The 18165-nt window shown below is 34.2% G+C and overlaps 2 protein-coding genes across 8 annotated transcripts in view; both read left to right on the forward strand.

Moving 5' to 3' along the window:
- CEP350 (centrosomal protein 350) overlaps nucleotides 1-18165 on the forward strand; it is a 153819-nt gene that overhangs the window by 21725 nt on the left and 113929 nt on the right. For 4 of the 6 annotated variants that reach the window (XM_025429941.3, XM_025429944.3, XM_049112109.1 and 1 more), the window contains exons 2-6: nucleotides 7448-7533; nucleotides 8528-8574; nucleotides 10460-10574; nucleotides 11601-11760; nucleotides 14980-15593. In XM_025429941.3, the coding sequence (XP_025285726.1) occupies nucleotides 7461-7533; nucleotides 8528-8574; nucleotides 10460-10574; nucleotides 11601-11760; nucleotides 14980-15593 (1009 nt within the window). In that variant the 5' untranslated portion in view covers nucleotides 7448-7460. The remainder of the gene's footprint in view (nucleotides 1-7447; nucleotides 7534-8527; nucleotides 8575-10459; nucleotides 10575-11600; nucleotides 11761-14979; nucleotides 15594-18165) is intronic. The other 2 variants (XM_025429942.3, XM_049112110.1) reach the window with 1 other exon arrangement.
- LOC112648436 (SREBP regulating gene protein) lies at nucleotides 807-3372 on the forward strand. 2 transcript variants are annotated; one of them, XM_025429946.2, is made up of 2 exons: nucleotides 807-1131; nucleotides 1289-1642. In XM_025429946.2, the coding sequence occupies exons 1-2, from the start codon at nucleotides 958-960 to the stop codon at nucleotides 1640-1642; spliced, it is 528 nt and encodes a 175-aa protein (XP_025285731.1). In that variant the 5' UTR covers nucleotides 807-957. The 2 variants fall into 2 exon arrangements, with proteins under 2 accessions (XP_025285731.1, XP_025285730.1); XM_025429945.3 differs by having other exon boundaries at nucleotides 850-3372.

Below are 18165 nucleotides of genomic sequence, written 5' to 3' on the forward strand. Positions count from 1 at the left end.
AGGGCTCCTGATGCAAAAATTGCCTCTGTCTCTTCTTTCTCCTTTCTATCAAACATATTGTAGGCATGTCCTAACTAATGTGGTATCTTTAAGGATATACTCCCAAGAAACTTTAACAGGTCTCTGCCAGTAGGATTAATGTTTCCTTTTGTGATATATGTACATGTATATGTACATGTATTATGGTATTGTCCAGATTGTTATATTTCTCAGTTATATATGTGTTTACTTCACCTACTAGTTTACTGGATTCCTTTCAGAATGTCATTAAGGCCAGGACTTCCCTCTCTGGAAAAAATGTACAGAGATGATAGAAAATTTTGCGTACAATTTCAGAGAGTTTATATATTCCTTGAATATCACTCATGGATCCCTAGTTTAAGAATACTTATACTAGATGGTGAGATAGATCAGGTCATTTCATCTTCCTTTTCTATAATACACAATACTTTGCAGTAGGTACTCAAAAATGTAGGTACTCAAAAAATGTTATCACAAGGTTATTGATATGCAAGTTTATTTTCCCTGTTCTTAGTCTTAACAAAGACTTATTACATTGGACTAAAAAGTTCTAACTATTTTCTGTATACAGTATACATCTTAAATAAAATGTCCCAGAAAGCTGAGAATTGAAAGGGTAGGGCAAGTGCAATAGAATAAAGCAATTCTTGCTTTATATTAATAGCATACAAAATAGAATTGAATATTAAAACATAGTTTTCTAGGGACAGTGATGGTCATTTTTTATTGAAGAAATATAAAATCCACATGACAATGTAATAGCCATGAACCTTTATGTGTTAAATAATATTATCAAACTATATAAACATGAATTTATAGAAACACGAAGAAGAGGTCACGTGGGGCGGCGCGGGGAGGCTGCCGGGAGCTGGCTGGGCTGGAGGCCGGGGGGCCGGCGCCCGCCGGGGGGATGGGGCTGCGGGCCGCCTAGGGGCCATGCCGCCCGGGCTCCGGGCCTGCCCCGCTCCGCGCCCCGGCCGCCGCGCCCCGCGTCCGCGCCGGCATGGTGAACCTGGCGGCCATGGTGTGGCGCCGGCTCCTCCGGAAGAGGTGGGTGCTCGCCCTGGTCTTCGGGCTGTCGCTCGTCTACTTCCTCAGCAGCACCTTCAAGCAGGAGGAAAGAGCAGTGAGAGATCGGAATCTCCTCCAGGTTCAAGACCACGACCAGCCCATTCCGTGGAAGGTGCAATTTCACCTGGGGAACAGCAGTCGGCCTGGCAACCAGTGCCGGAACTCCATTCAAGGGAAGCACCTCATCACGGATGAGCTAGGATACATTTGTGAAAGGAAGGATTTGCTGGTGAACGGCTGCTGTAATGTCAACGTCCCCGGCACGAAGCAGTACCGCTGTGATGGCTGCTTGCCCCATGGCTGCTGTGGTGCCTATGAGTACTGTGTGTCCTGCTGCCTGCAGCCCAGCAAGCAACTTCTCCTGGAGCGCTTCCTCAACCGCGCAGCCGTGGCATTCCAGAACCTCTTCATGGCCGTCGAAGATCACTTTGAATTGTGTCTGGCCAAATGCAGGACCTCATCCCAGAGCGTGCAGCATGAGAACACCTATAGGGACCCCATAGCCAAGTACTGCTATGGAGAAAGCCCTCCTGAGCTCTTCCCCGCGTGACAGGCACAGCAGACAACACACGAGCCACCAGGTGCCACAGGAGAACTTGTGGCCTGAAGCTACCCTCCAGCGTTCTCTAGTCCGCGTAGAAGAAGAGAGGCATCGCATGGAAGCCTTGGTTTTGACCGCCTCTTGTGCTATACTCTTTGGCCTCAGTCACCACTGGGCTCTACCCTGTGGAACTATTCTGTGAAGCAGCTTGAAAACACCAGTGCATCACATTCAAGAATAAACTACAGGCGAGCCTGCGGAGGTGCTGGTGCTCTGGGGCACTTCTACTGTTGCAGACTCCTCGAGCCCTTCACTGTAAATTTATTTATTGGACTTCTTTGGAGTAGTGGGAACATGATAATGGTTTATATAGGAAGATATCTTGCCTTAATAGTCAAATATATTCAAGGAAGTTGTTGTTGTTTTCTTGTGTCCCTGGGTTTCCTGAGTGAAGTCATCCCTTTACCCTGATAAAATGTTTGGCCTCTTTGAACATGCATGTTCTCCCAAGGTAGTTGTTTGGGTTTTGTTTTAAAAGCTCCTTCAGGAGTGGGCCCTGGACACTATATTCTGACATCTAAAATTGTCAACAACTCAAAGATACTATTCCGTTCCGGCCCTCTACCAGCCCCCTTGCAGGTGGCACCAGCTGCCCACAGGTTTTCTCATCATGGTTTTGAATGTGTTTGCATTACCTGCATGTGCGCATCCTCTGAACCAGAAATTCCAACTCCCTGTTCCGGAGGATTTTCTCATTTCCAATGCCACTGTTGAAATGATTGTGGTCTGCTCAGCCATGGTACCTGGGAGCCTCCTCCCTTCTCCTGTCATGGAAACCTGCTGTTATGGCAATTCCTAGGTGAAGAGACACCTAATAACTGGCTGTAGGCAGTCATCCTTCATTGCTTTCAGCATTGGGACATATAACAGGTTCAGACCTTCAGTTTCCTTACGACCTTTGAAGAAGAAGGCCCAAGTTTCTGTCAAGGTGCTGCTGTAAGTGAGTCACTCCTACCCTCAGTGGGGCGAGCCCGTGAACACTGGGCATGCCAGTTGTTGGGTCCACGTGCTCAACATCGAATCTCTCAGGCTCAAGGTCAAGAGTATTTGGTCCTCTGATCAAGACATTCTGCCCCTCAAGTACTATGGCTCTTTGCTCTCAGGAGACATGGACACACAGCTCTTTTCTGGAGCAAGCCCCTTACTAATCCTGGGATCAGGCCAGGTCTTTTTCATTTTTTGATTGTTCAAGCTGTTGACCTTGGAGCCAGGTACCAGTTTTACAATCCACTTTTGACATTTTTTTTCAGTAGGGTTTTTCTTTGGACCATGTTTGCCTTCCAGTATGTTTCTGCAGTATGTAGCAGTAATTCCCCATGATTTTCTCCTATTACTTGTTAAACCTTTCTTCCCAAAGGGGTTTGTCCTCCTTAAATAAGCCATCTCCGAGGGCTTTGTGGCAGTTGTTTTTTTTACTATTTTTTCCCCAAAAAATCTATGTAGTTTGCATTGGACTTTTTGGATTCTATGTGCATTCATGGTGCTAAATCAAACTTTGTATGTGAAAGAAATGTCCGTGTCTGGATGTTTTACCATCTCATTCTTTTTTGGTAATTCGAGTCTGGTATGTGTTTGTCTCATGTGAGTTGTCACTGGTATCAGCCTCTCCTTGGAGCTTATTTGAACTTTTGAGCAATGTAACAGATTTAATGTGAAAATGGCTTTATATCAAAGACTAACCCCTGCCTCTTTACAAAAAAAAAAAAAAAAGAAACACGAAGAAGAGGAGACAAAAGTAGTTTTGGTAGCTTTTGTCCGCCTCTCTTTAATTCTTGACAGATTAAGTAGGCAAAAGAGAATACACAAATGTTCAATAAATAATCCCAAAATTCCTGTATGGCTATAGAATAAAGTCATGTTGCCTATAAAACATTTAACTAGGAAGGTAGTTTCATTATTCCCTAATAAATGATCTTGAATAAGTTTTACTGTTTGACTTGGTCATCTTAAAGTGGTTGGAAAATACATTTTGGAGATTGGGATTTATAGTTTAAAGATAAGAGTTTTGACAGATTCTCTTCTTTCTATAAGGAGATTTTTTTTCAGTGTACTTTTTCCTCAATTTTTTCTATTTCTGTAGAAAATAGTGATATTTTACATATATATTCTTACATAAAGAACTGTCCTACTTAAATAGATTCTATTAATAATACTTATTAGATATGGGCTAACCAGGGATTTTGAAAGGTGAATTATTGAAAAACTGACATTTATGAGACTAGACATATTATGGAACTGAATTAAAACTGAAATTATAAACCTAAACCAGGCATGTTACCAGAAAATACTTTGAATTGATGATTGAAAAAGCATGTAAGTGCACAGCTTGGTGGAAGTCTCAATCTGAACGCACTCATGTAATTAACACCTATATCAATAATATTACCAGTACTTCAGAAGTCCTCCCTGTCCCAATTCCAGTCACCCACCCTCCTCACCACTATCCTCGCTTCTAATGCCATAGATTACTTTTGCCTGTTTGATACTTTATAAATAGAAATATACAGCATGTACACTTGTTTCTGGCATTCTTTACTTAACATGTTTGTGTTCAACTATCTTGTTACAAGCACTTGTAATTAGTTCATTTTTATTGTTAGATAGTGAATATACTCTATTTATAAGATGAAACTTTACATATATGTCACACTCCTGATAATTGGATTATTTGCATTTGACGATGATTAGCCATTAAGAGAGTTTTTATTTTGAAGTAGATAGAAATGCATTTCTTTTTACATCTACTTTGTTTTAGCCTTATCAGCATAAGTCTTTAAATTATGGACATATATATAATTTTTGATTTTTTAATCTATTTCTCCTTCTCTTTGGAAAATTGATAATTACTATATATTTTAGCATTTTAGTTTTAAAGCAAAGGGAAGTCTGTCCAAAGAAAAGTTTTGTCAAATTGTTGGCAAATCATTTAGTAATATAGAATAACTTATGTTTGTTACCGTTTTGATAGTTAGCTACACCAAAAGTATTTTTATGAGAAGGAAAGTAAAGTGAGTTAATTTTTTGAACTATTGTTGGTATCACTGATAGAAGTTTTTATAGTTGGACGAATTTTAAACTATTGGCAAATATAGTGATCTTAGTTTTTCTATCATCCCTGTATATTTTTAAAAACTTAGATTGGCATTTCCTAGAGATGTATAATTTATAACAAATTTTATTTTTAGAACATTTTTGAATTTTTAAAAAGGATTTTTAAGCAAGAAAAAAATAAAGCAAGGATTATTTACTGTAGGTGAAATTAATTCCCCTAAAAATTAATTATGCCTTCAGTTTTATATGTTTCTATTTTAGTAGGTAGGTTTTTCTTTATAATTTTTTTCAAGATTTTATTTATTTTATTTTATTTTTATTTTTTTAAAGATTTTATTTTTTTTATTTATGAGAGACACAGAGAGAGACAGAGGGAGGCAGAGACACAGGCAGAGGGAGAAGCAGGCTCCATGCAGGGAGCCTGATGTGGGACTCAATCTGGGTCTCCAGGATCACGCCCTGGGCTGAAGGCAGCTCTAAACTGCTGAGCCACCCAGGCTGCCCAAGATTTTATTTATTTTAGAGAGAAAAAGAGAGAGAGAGAGAGCACAAGCATGTGGAAGAGCAGAGGGAGAAAGAGCATCTCAAGCAGACTGTGCTGAGCACACAATAGCTCACAATGGGGCTTGATCCCACAATACCCTGAGATCATGACCCTAACTGAAAACAGGAGTCGGTGGTTTAACTGACTGAGCCACCCAGGCATCCCCTCTTTTCCTTAAATTTAAATTGGATTCTTTAATATACAACAGACTAAACTGCCTTTGCAAACACTGGTTGAAGAATATTATTTTTATCAAATGTGACAAAGGTCATATATTCATAATGTAAAGAACTCAACAAATTGATAAGAAAAACATGATCCTGGTAGGTAGATGGGCAAAGGACATGCAAAAATAGTTCACGCATGAAGAACTAAGGTTAAGATCTATGGTAGAATGTTTAGTCCTGCTAGCAATCTATTGAATTCAAGCTAAAACAACCATTTTATTCCCATTCTATCAGCAAAAGTAAACAGAATAGATATATGCTCAATATTAAAGATGTTAATGAAAACTAGTAGGCTCATTGTAAATGAAAACAGTTGTATCCAAAAAAAAAAAAACAGTTGTAAATTTTAAGTTGGAAGACAGTTTAACATTGCATGTCAAGAGCAGCATGTTCTTCACATTCTTTAGTTCAGTTAATATTATACTTTGTAGATCTTGTTCTAGATAAATAATCCAAATAAGCAAAAATTCACAGATACACAAATATGTTCATTTCAGTGTTATCTGTAATAGAAAAAATGAGACATAATATTGTACTGGTAGTCTTTTGCTATGTAACTCCAGAGAAAAAGCAATGCCTTTTGTGACCTAGACTTAAAAGTCACTCACTTCCACCACATTGGATTTGTTAAAAGTATATTGCTAAGCCCAGCCTACCTTTAATGTTAGAAAAATTAAACTCTGCTTCTTGAAGAAAGGAGTATGAGAGAATTTATGAATATATTTAAAAACTACCACAAACATCCAGCAGTTAAGTAAGACACAAAAATGAAAAATTTTTACATTTTATACAAATTAGAGTAAAAAAAGAAAATTATAAAGAATAGAAGGCACTATGCAAAATAACTTAATGATCATTTTAAGGTTTGGTGAGTAGGAATGCGTTTTACCCTCCTGTGTTTTCTAAACTTTCAGTGTTATGTGAGTTTTATAACAATAATTCTCTCTATATAGGAAAATATGACTATTATCAACTGTCTAGTCAGCATAAGCAGATTATGATCGTTCTGATTCATGATATATTTTTTCTTTTTTTATTGTGATAAAATACATAATATAAAATGGACCACCTTAATCATTTTCAGTGTATAATTTAGTGATGCTAAATACATTTATAGCATTGTGCAACTATTATCACCATCCATCTTGCATTACTTTCCATCTTACAAAGCTGAAATTCTGTACCCATTAAATAAAACCTCCTATTCCCCCCCTTTCTATCTCCTGGCAACCATTATTTTACTTTTTGTCCCTATGACTTTGACTATGCTAGCTAGGTGCCTTATATACAATGGAATCATATAGTATTTGTCTTTGTAACTGGTTTATTTCACTTAGCCAATGTCCTCAAAAGTTCATCTGTATTATAGAATATGTCAAAAATTCACTCATAATGCTGAATAATATTCCATTGTATGTATATACCACATTTTGCTTACCTTTTCATCTGTTGATGGACATTTTGGTTCCTTTCACTTTTTGACTATTGTGAATATGCTGCTATGAACATGGATGTACAAATGTCTCTTTGAGACCCTATTTTCAATTCTTTTGTGCTGTATCATATGGTTAATTCTATTTTTATTTTTTTGAGGAACTGACATACCATTTTCTATAGAGGCTGTATCGTTTTACATTCCTACAAACCGTTCAAAAGAGATCCAATTTCTCCACACCACTTGTTATTTTCTGTTGTTGTTTTTGTTTCTTTTTGATAATAACCATCCTAATTGGTGTAAGGTGGTCGTAATAGATTTCTTAATGGTTTAGTTTTCCAATGGGGGAGGAAAAAGTTATTAGATTATCAGGGCATAAAGATAACTTTTAGAGTTGACAAAGTCCTTTTCTGACTTTTATGAAAGTTAAGATAAATGAGAGTATTTTCTAATATTATAATATTGATGTTCAATGAATGCTGATGGTATGATTGTAGGTAAATTGGCAGGATGAAGAGCAGCAAATCAAAAGAGGTGCCTTTACCAAATCCAAGGAACTCTCAAAGCAAGGATACTGTTCAAGGTATGATTTGTTTTCTTTAAAGTTTAGAACTTAATGCCTTGTTTAGGTCATGTGTATAAAATTCTGGGCTAATTAATAAATGAAACCTATATGTATACTTTGATTTATAAAAAGTGGATAATTTTTAAAATTCAATTTGTTTTAAATATACAAGTTACCTTACCCTCAAAAGTGTCCTATGGTAAACTGTCTTATAAAGGAAAACATCTATTTTAAGAAGGAACCAGTGTATGTAAAATTACTTTACACAGTTTTGTGGAAATTCTGATTGTCAACAAATGGTATAATATAGCTTCTAATATAGTTTTAGACCTATAGTACACAGATAAGAAAAGGAAAAATCTCATTGAACTCTTTTTTTTTTTTTTTGATGCATTGGAGGTTACTTTAATTTACAACATGATATATTTTGAGGTGCATTGACAACCTGTAGTACATCAGGAGGAAGATTATTTGGTTTATGAGGGATCTGGAAATCGTGTCACATGAGGACATTTGGAGGCAATGAAATTGTTTATTCTAGAGAAGGATGATTCAAGGATCTAGGTGGTTTTGTACTATTTGAAGAGCCGTTAGGTGACTAGATTTTACCTTTGTTTCTATTGGTAGATTGAAGTCTGGAGTAATTTTCTAATCTTTTCAACATCATAATGTGAAATACACTCCAATACAAAATTTTGTGTTTAGATCATTGGGGAAAACTGAGGATACTGCTTATTGTTGGAGATGTCCTATGTGGCTTTGAGGAGGGAGGTTGTCATAAGAACTAATAGGATCAGTGTCTAGTACAACTCTAAACCATATATTAGGAAGCGTGGCTTTACAGAATGGGAAAGAACCATGTTTTGGTTCGATATGATAAAGTATTGCTGAGAAATAGTTCTGCCTAAGAAAATGGTTCTCACACTTTTGAGTGCATTTAGGAGCTTATTAAAATACAGATTTTGAGAACTATTTCAGAGATTCTGATTCAGTAAATATCAATGTTCCCCAGCAGATATAACCACATCGTGGGATGCACTTTCTCAGACTAAGGCTGCTGTAAGTAGTTAGAGCTTCTATTTATTTCTTTATGGTTTAAAATTGATTTCCTGTTACGATTGAAGAGATGACATTTTTTTCTGTAGTACTTTTTTCATAGGGAAATAAAGATTTTGGTGAGAAGTACCATATATTACAAAAAATTTAAAAATAAGTTATATATTACAAAATGAACATTAATGATGACTATTAAATAGTAGAGGGATAATCAAGGTACTTCTTAGGTGTCAAGAACATTAATGCTATGGCATATAAAATATTGAAGTGACTTGTGCTATTATTCTCCTATAATAAATTTATTCATTTGGTATATTGAAGATTTAGAACAAAATGAACTTGGGAATGTGGGACTATGTCTATGTAGAAGGCTCAGAGTCAGAGAGGAAATGACAGGAACAGTTTCTTTAATGGACTAGGAGTTACCTCTTTTGTGGCACTGTTTTCTCTCAGTACTGCTGAAGACTGACTGTGGGCAACTTGTTTTCATTTGTGTTCTGTCCAGGCTTGTCTGGAGTTTAGGAATCCAAATTTGACAAGTGATACCTAGTCCCTTCAAAGGGAAATTCTTTGCTTTTTCATTTGCTCTCCAGGAAAATTACTCTTCTATATGTCCTTCTTTTGTTTTCTTTTGTATCTTACTTGAATGTGAGTCACCTATTTCTTTACTCTGTGAATATGGTATTTTCTGTCCCCTAATCTTTTGAACTAGTTTGAAAATGCATCTGGAAAAGGTGCTATAACCTAGATGTAGTCATAATGTAAGGCCAAGTACAACATTATATATTTTCTCTCCTACATGAGTATTATATATCTACAGTGTAGGAATAATTTTTATTTCCAGTTTAATTTAAAGTTAATGTAATTTATTTATTTATTTTTTCAAAAGTTAATATAATTTAGAGCTGGACTGTTAATAGTCATTTTTTCAAAAACTATTGTGTTTTTAGAAATAACTTTTAAGGATGATAAGGGGCTTGTAATATAAATACGAGAAAAAGCTTGATACAGATTATAGAGGTTTATTCCAATTTGTGAGTACATAGTGCCACAAAAATCTGAGAGAAGATAAATCAGAATTTTACAAAGTATTTACCTCTCTGTGGTAGAATTTTGATGATTTTAGTTTCATTTTTTATGCCTTTTCTGTGTTTTCCAAGTTTACTCTTGTAAGCATATAATTAGGGGAAAATGCTTTTTAAATAATTGAGAACATTGGTGGTCTTAACAGAAGTTGACTTATATTGTAAAGTGTATGGAAACCTGAGTTTTCTATCTTCTGAATTTTATCTTTATTGTGAAACTTATTTTATAGGCATAAGACTATTAAAAAGTTGTGCTTGTTTGAACAGTTCTAAATTTTAGTCCATCTGAATTGTTCTTTCCTAATTTCCCACGTAAAATGCATAGGATGTGTGACATAATGATATGTGACATATAATGTCAGAAAATGTACTGCTTTAAAAAAACTCAACAATAAAAATGTAAGTTAACAAGACAAACAGAAACGTTTTGATATTCTTCAGAATCGTTTTTGGTTTTCTTGTCCAAAAATGGGCAGCGTTGTATCACTTGTTACTATAGCTGAAGTAATAAGTAATTAAAAAACTAATATTGCAAAAAATCATCCCTGAGTTGTTTTGACTTTGGAGAAAGGTATTGGACAACATAGGTTAAATAACGTTGTAAATTGGGGTGTTTGCCTGGCTCAGTCAGCAGAGTATGCAACTCTTGATCTTAGGGTCATGAGTTCAAGCATCACATTGGACACAAAGCTTACATTTAAAAAAAGGTAAATAAAAAATTAACTATGTAAATCAGTGGTAGGTAAATGATGGTGTTTATTTACGGAATTAACCCGTTTGTTGTGATGCTGTTTAAACTTTAGCTGAGACACATTGAAAACAAATTAGAAGTAGCCCCTACAAGTACAGCTGTGTTTGATTCTGTCATGGATACCAAGAAATCTTCTGCAAGTGCTACCAGAAAAATAAGTAGAAAAGGTATGTATAAAGTTACTTCCAAAGATACAAATATATTAAATATAAATTTTTGATGTTAGTTTGGTTTCACTTTAATTTCACCATCTCATATATTTGCTAGCTCTTGTCAGAGACAACACCTCATCAACATTTAGGGTTTTTTGTGTTTGGTACTAAGTAATTATGAAGCAGCCTCACATTCAGTGACTGGAGATGATGTTTTCACCATCTCTGTCTCGTTTTTTTTTAAGATTTACTTATTTTAGAGAGCTAATGAGCAAGGGCAAGAGAGGGGAAGGGCAGAAAAAGGAGGGGAGAGATTGGATCTCAATCAGACTGTCTGTTGAGCATGGAGCCCATTATGGTGCTCGATCTCACACCCTGAGATCATGACCTGAGCCGAAATCAAAAGTCAGATGCTTAACCCACTGAGCTACCAGGTGCCCCATGTTTTCACCTTTGGCAATGGGTCTTCATTGCTTTTTAGTGATGAGAATTTGATTTTAAGCCTTTGGGATTATAGAAGTCTTTAAAAAAAAATTCGTAGATCTATCAACTTTGAAATTTAGTTAGCTTCATGAGATGGATGTATTTTTAAGGGGGATTAAATCATAATTGGAATAGCTAACAGATACTGTCATAAATTGACAAAATGCAAATACTTTCTTTGGTTACCTTCATATATGTAATTCTGTGGTTTCTTAATTAGTGGGCTAAAACCTGGGGGTTAGTACTTTCCATTAAAACCATTTTTTTTCTTTTTTTTTTTTTAGCCTATGTGTCTCTTGGGTTTTAGTTGAAAATTCTTTTTTTAAGTGGGTGAGAGCCTTCTGCAAAAAAGAATTTTATATGTAGAGTTTTTCTTTTTTTGTTCAGAATAGTTTTTTCTGTATAGAGTTATTATAATAATTTAACCTGAATTTTTCCATCTATTTATATAATATCCAACTAGAGATGCCAGAAATAAGAGACACCTAAGTTATTTTCATAAATAATAGTCAAACTCAGAGGCAATAATATGTTCTTACAGATTTTCTTTTTCTTTAGATGGTAGATACCTGGATGATTCTTGGGTTAATGCTCCAACCTCCAAATCTTCTAAATCACGGAAAGAGAAATCTCGGAGTCCTCTCAGAGTTACCACCCTGGAGAGTAATGTAAAGAAAAATAACCGTGTGGAGTTTCGCGAACCTTTGGTTTCTTACAGGTTTGTGTTTAAAAATAAATTAAATTATCATATAGGATTAGCCTGTTAAGATTATAGTTTATTTTCTGAGTTTTTCGTAGTACTCTGATTCTAGTATTATTACTTTTTCATTTTCCAAAAAGATAAAGCAATAATCTTTTATATTATGAAATACTGACTTTCTACTCTTTAACAGATTAAATATCTGGCGGGGGGGGGAAGGGAGGAGGAAGAATTAGTGGCCCCAGGCTACCAATATTGTAATATGTTTTCTGTAGATAGATTACTCAGTCTCTGAAAGTATGGATTTTTTCTTTCTTAATGTCTCAGATTAGGTGTTGTGCATAATGAACATTGTATAGCTTAGTTTTCATCTTTTTTTTTTTTTTTTGGTGGTATTAATCAGTTACCTAAAGTTTCTTCCCTGTTGAGAATGTGAGTTGGTTTATTGTTTTTCACTTTGTTGTTCGTGGCTCCTTTCAGCAACTTAAACTTTCAGATAGATGTTCAGGACTAATATATGAATTCTGATAGTATGGATAATATCAAGTAATGTGTATTTTTATTAGCCGATAATTTAGGATATTCATTAAAGTTATAGAATGTTTTATTTGAGGAACATTTTACTAAATATATAAAATATGTGTTAATGGTCTCAGTATAGCAAATAGTAATAGGTAATAAACATTGGTCCTTATATTTCTTTGTTTCATTTATTAACTTTTTTAGTGTTATAAAATGTCAGTAAGTCCAGGAATTTCATGATGGTGCTAGACACTACTGGGTATATGTTTGTACTCTTAAATTTGAGAAAAAGAATTTGGGAGATGGAAGTAGATCATGAGTTCGTATCAGTTCATAATATCAATGTTTGATTTGATGCAATTTTGAAATATTTAGGTGAAAATATTCAGTAGACATTTGAAAATTTGAGCAGGAATGTGTGTGGAAAGGTCAGGGCTGGGAATATAAATTTGGGAGTTTATACTAGTTTTGAAGTGATAAAAATGGTGAAGAAGATATAGAGAGAAGGCCAGGGAATTAATCTGGGTAAAAGTTTATAGTTTAGTAAAAGGAGAAAGAAAAAATAAGAAAAATAATCAGAGTTCAGAAATCTTTAACCACACAACTATTCAGCAACTTGCCTATAAACATATCACAATTGGAATTGAAACTAAATTACTCTTTTCATATTCTAGTATTCTTTCTGCAAAGAATACTGCTTGATATTTAAAATTTTGTAAATAATGTATCTTTTAAGGTAAAAAAAAATACCCATAGGATAGCTGTGAATAGAACATCTAGCTGATTCCATCATGTAAGACTCATCTTTTAGCACCTTTTTTATGAAACCTTGCCAGATCTGTTTCTATCCCACTCTATTCTTGCAACCTATTTAGCCCTTCCTGTATGCTCTTATAATACTGTGTAACATCCTCTGCTAAAGTATATTCATCTTACTTTATATTTTGATTCATTATCTACCCATTACATTAGTTTAGGGCTGTAAAACTGTCTTATTCTCAAACATTAGCTTAATGACTGTCATTTACTAAATATTCCGTAAATATTTTTTCCTAACATTTATTATGAAAAATTTCATATTTATAGCAAAGATGAAAGAATTGTATAATAAACACGCATATATATTCAGTAAATATTTAATGAATGAGTTAATGAAAGACTGTGAAATTACTTTTTTCCTTTTTTGGTGGCACAGATTGTGACATAATCTGTAAACTACCTTTTTGTGCTTTATTTTATTCTTTACACGTGTTAATTTTATACCTAAATCATTTTAACTATTAATTATTACGGTCTGGTAAAGGTAGTGCAAAATAACTGAATTTAGTCTTGATCTCTAGTAGAAGCTACATGAGTCAGTTCTTAGCCACCGTCTTTTTTTATTTATTTATTTTTATTTTTTTATTTTTTATTTTTTTTCAGCCACCGTCTTGTTTAATAATCAACCATTCAGAACAGGATCTAATATTTTTTGGGTCATAGTTTCCAATGAGAATTTGATAAAAACCGTAGACTATCTCCAAGAAAAACCCACATGCTCATACATCATCTTACAATAGATATAATTGCCATATTATGCTGTAACAGAGTTATGGCTTTAAGAATTTTTGTGGTATTTAGAGTTTTATGCCCTTACATGAAACATCTAGATCCATGCTATATAATAGAGTTGTAAATGTGAACCAAACATATAATTTAAACTTTTTTAATAGTCACATATCTAGACACATGAGGATGTTTTATATTCTTTTTTTGTTGTCATTCTAAGTCTTTAGAATCTGGTATGTAATTTACATTGTAGCACATCTTACATTTGGACTAACCACATTTCAAGTGCTCAGTAGCCACATGTGGCTAATGTCTACTCTTTCAGACATTGCAGATCCAGATTGTAATGTTCACTTTTATAATTTTGTTGAGTATTTTTTCATAAATCATGTGCTCTTACTGCTGAGGCTTGTCTTCATTTACTTCCCTTTTAATAAACTGTTTCTTTTCCTAAAATATAACTTATTAGAATGATAATATAAAACAAGTATTAAATAGTTAAATAAAATAAAATAAAAATCTCAGGAGGAAGATTTTTGCTAATGTTTTTATGAATAGGGAATATGGACTTTGTGATATGTACTTTGGCAATGCCTAATCTTTGCTTACTCCACGATTTCTAGATGTGCTTTACAGAGTTTGAAGCTACCAAAAAAAAGTAGTCTGTGGTTCAGACAAATTCAGCTTTACTAACTACATTTATTTGGAGGAAAATATTTATTATACCTCTATTTTATTTCTACTCCCAATCTGTTTGTTAATTTGGTACATTATTTAGAAGTTACAAATACAGAATTTGAGAACTTTTTTCCCTATATTTAAGATTTCATAGAGAAATAAAATATACTTTTTGGTAATAGATGTCAAGTGAATATCCAAAGTCAGATTGTAATCCTATTTTCTGGGATTTCTTAAGGAAATTTCTCTATACATCTTTTGCATATTTCTTATTTTGTAATATGCAGATTAATGATTTAGGTTATTTGCCATCTAACTTGATAGAGAGGGGGCATTGAGCTTTAAATCTCAATATTAGTAGTGGTTATTTTGTTACTAACCTACTGGAATTCCTAAACTTTTTTGGGATCTCTGATGTTAGCTTAGCATGACTGGTTTCAATTAGGTGTTTGAAATCTTGATTCAAAACTTATTATTTTTTAATAATAGGGAGATCCATGGTACACCTTCCAATATAAGTCCTAACCATCTAGAGTCAAAGCATGTTTACTGTGTGGATATTAATGAAGAAAAGCCTGAGAGCAGGAACCGGATGATATATAATCGAGAAGAACGGAATATACATTGCTGTGATTTTGAGAGCTCCCAATCCTCTGTCATCAATGATACGGTGGTTAGGTTTTTAAACGATCGACCAGCAATTGATGCATTACAAAATTCTGAATGTTTAGTTAAGATGGCAGCTCCTGTGAGAACTGAGGAAGAAAATTCTAATAGAGCAAAAGGAAATGAGAAGACTTCTGTAAGTAACATGGGCCATGATGTTGATCCAAAAGTGTTACGGATAACTGACTCTTCTCCATCCTCTACTAGTACTTCTAATTCCCAAAGGTTAGATATCTTAAAGCATCGACAACATGATGTCAAACTGGAAAAACTCAAGGAGCGAATTAGGAAACAGTGGGAACACTCAGAAGAAACAAATGGCCGGGGCCAGAATCTGGGTCATATTGACCATCCAGTAATGGTTGTTAATGTTGATAACTCAGTGACAGCAAAAGTCAGGAAAGTGGCAACAGCACCACCTGCTCCATCATATAAAGGTTTGTAATCAGTCTTTGTATCTTTCTGTTTTCTTGTCCCCCTTTCTCCCTAGGATGTATTTGAGTGGAAAGGCTCATCTTTATAACAGGGTGTGATTCTCAAATCAAATGCTTAAGAAATTAATTCAAAGTGCAGGTTAAAAATGCAGATTCCTGGATGCTACACTGTACCTAAATCAGAATTCTGGGTATAAAGCCCAGAATTAGAATTTTTAACAAGTCACTTAGGGGATTCTTACGGTTTAAGAACCCCTATCTGAACAGTTAATAAGGTGAACAAAGAGAAAATAAAAGAATTAGTACTATTTTCAGAGAACTGAAAGAATATTACCCTTATTCTGGCATTGTATTTGAATTGCTGTTAGGAAGTCTTTCAGAAGTAAATATTTAAAAGCTAATTTAGTCAATTCCTGTTACATTTAGTTACAGAATATTTTGGCACTGATAATCCTGTTACTATTTTAAGCTTTGAGTTTTGACAGTAACTGTTTCTCCCCTATGTTTGAGAATACAAATATTTAAATCAGATTTATACCCTAAAAAAAGTTAAATCAGATTTATACCAATATAGATAGATTTTCATTGGGAAAATACTTTTACAAGAGAATTTCTGTTTTGTTTTTTTTTTTTTTTTTTAATTTATTTATGATGGTCACAGAGAGAGAGAGAGAGGCAGAGACACAGGCAGAGGGAGAAGCAGGCTCCATGCACCGGGAGCCCGACGTGGGACTCGATCCCGGGTTCCCAGGATCACGCCCTGGGCCAAAAGCAGGCGCCAAATCGCTGCACCACCCAGGGATCCCCGAGAATTTCTGTTTTGTAGGCAACTCAAGTTTTTATATATGGTGGTTTAAGAATTTGTATTTTTTTGTTCCTGAACTTGTTTTCAGGTTTATTCGTATTAAGTGTTTAATATAAAGAGTTAATTTCATTGCTCAGATTACTCTCTGTTAGTCTTTTGTCATTAAACTTTCTGCTACTGTAGCCTTTCTTTTGTGGATACTTTTTAAAGTTCAGTTTTTCAGGGCACCTGGGTGGCTCAGTGGTTGAGCATCTGCCTTTGGCTCAGGTTGTGATCCCACGGTCCGGGGATCAAGTCCTGCATCAGGCTTCCCACAGGGAGTCTGCTTCTCCCTCTGCCTGTGTCTCTGCCTCTCTCTGTGTCTCTCTTGAATTTAAAAAAAAAAAATTCAACTTTTCTAGATAAGTGTCTAAAGATCAAAATATTGTAAAGATTCTTTTTTTTTTCTGTGAATTTTAAGTTGTTAAAAAACTAGGACAGTTTTGGCATAGTTAATTTTGTTTTGTAATTTTCTACCAAGTACTAACTTTTCTCTGACCAGCTTTGCAGTTCTTTGTAGTCCTAAGGTGTTTTAATCTTTTTCTCCAGAATAAATTTTAGATGTAGAGTTAGAGCAATTTTCAGTTTTGTGTTATTATGTGTTAATAGTGATATTCATTGTCAATTAAATAAAAGATGGGTAATTTATGACAATTATTGGATGGATATTAGCAACAATTTTATCCTTGCTAATTTGTGATAAAATTATGAGCATTTCCCTTGAGAATACTGAAAACTTGCTCTATTATCCAGGATTGGTCTAATGTAATATTAATTAAATTATTTCATATCCTTCTAGTCATTTGTGTACCATGTAGTTATCCATGCTTTTAACAGAACAAATAGCAAATGGTGGGGTCAGAATGTTCTTGTTGGTTTTGAGATAGTGATTATCCAGAACTTTTGCTATACTAATGTCAGATCCATTAAATGAAGATTGTACGTTTAAGGTTGTTGTTATTTGCTATATTAATGTCAGATCCATTAAATGAAGATTGTAAGTTTAAGGTTGTCTAGAAATTTATTCGAGAAATCAAAGTTCTGAAAGTTATTCCAATAAGGGAAAGTTAAGATGGCCAACTTAGATCCATATTTTATTTAATAATTTATAAAAATCTAAAAATTAAAAATAGAAAAACAAAACACAGCTCTAAAGAACTGAATAAAAATCTTCAAATCTTAACTTCCTTTGAGCTGGTGACTGGATTTCCCATATGCCTTTGACTTTAACCTGTTAGTTTTTGTATTAAAATATTTTAAATTTGAATGCTTGGGGACTATTTTATGAAACATAGCATGCATTTGAGAAATCATAATATGGTTTCCAATGTCCTGAACAATGGATTTATTTTTCCCAGTAGTGAAAAACTTTTTTGTCAACTTTTTGGCAGTGTAAATCAAAAGGATCTTAATATGCTATATATATATTTTTTAATATACTATATTTTAAAGTGACATTTTAATTTCATTTGTTCAAATACATAATAATTCACTTGGTTCACAATTCAAAAGATGAAAAGGGTGTACCTTGAAAAGCTCCTGTGTTCCAACTACTTGGTTCCTTTTCTGATTACTTGTGTTAACAATTTGTATATCTTTCCAGAAATAATTTTTACATACACAGAGTGTGTGTGTGTTTATTTTCTCTTTTTATACAGTTGTTAGTATACTAAGCTCATCCAAACCTTGGTTTTTCGTTTATGTTTTTTTTTCTTTAAAGATGTGGGAAAT

The sequence above is a fragment of the Canis lupus genome, chromosome 7 (genome assembly GCF_003254725.2).
Source record: "Canis lupus dingo isolate Sandy chromosome 7, ASM325472v2, whole genome shotgun sequence".
Classification (NCBI taxonomy): Eukaryota; Metazoa; Chordata; class Mammalia; order Carnivora; family Canidae; genus Canis; species Canis lupus.

What these genes read in the sequence shown, in the direction of transcription:
- LOC112648436 (XM_025429945.3), top strand. Translation starts at nt 1,025, where the DNA reads ATGGTGAACCTGGCGGCCATGGTGTGGCGCCGGCTCCTCCGGAAGAGG.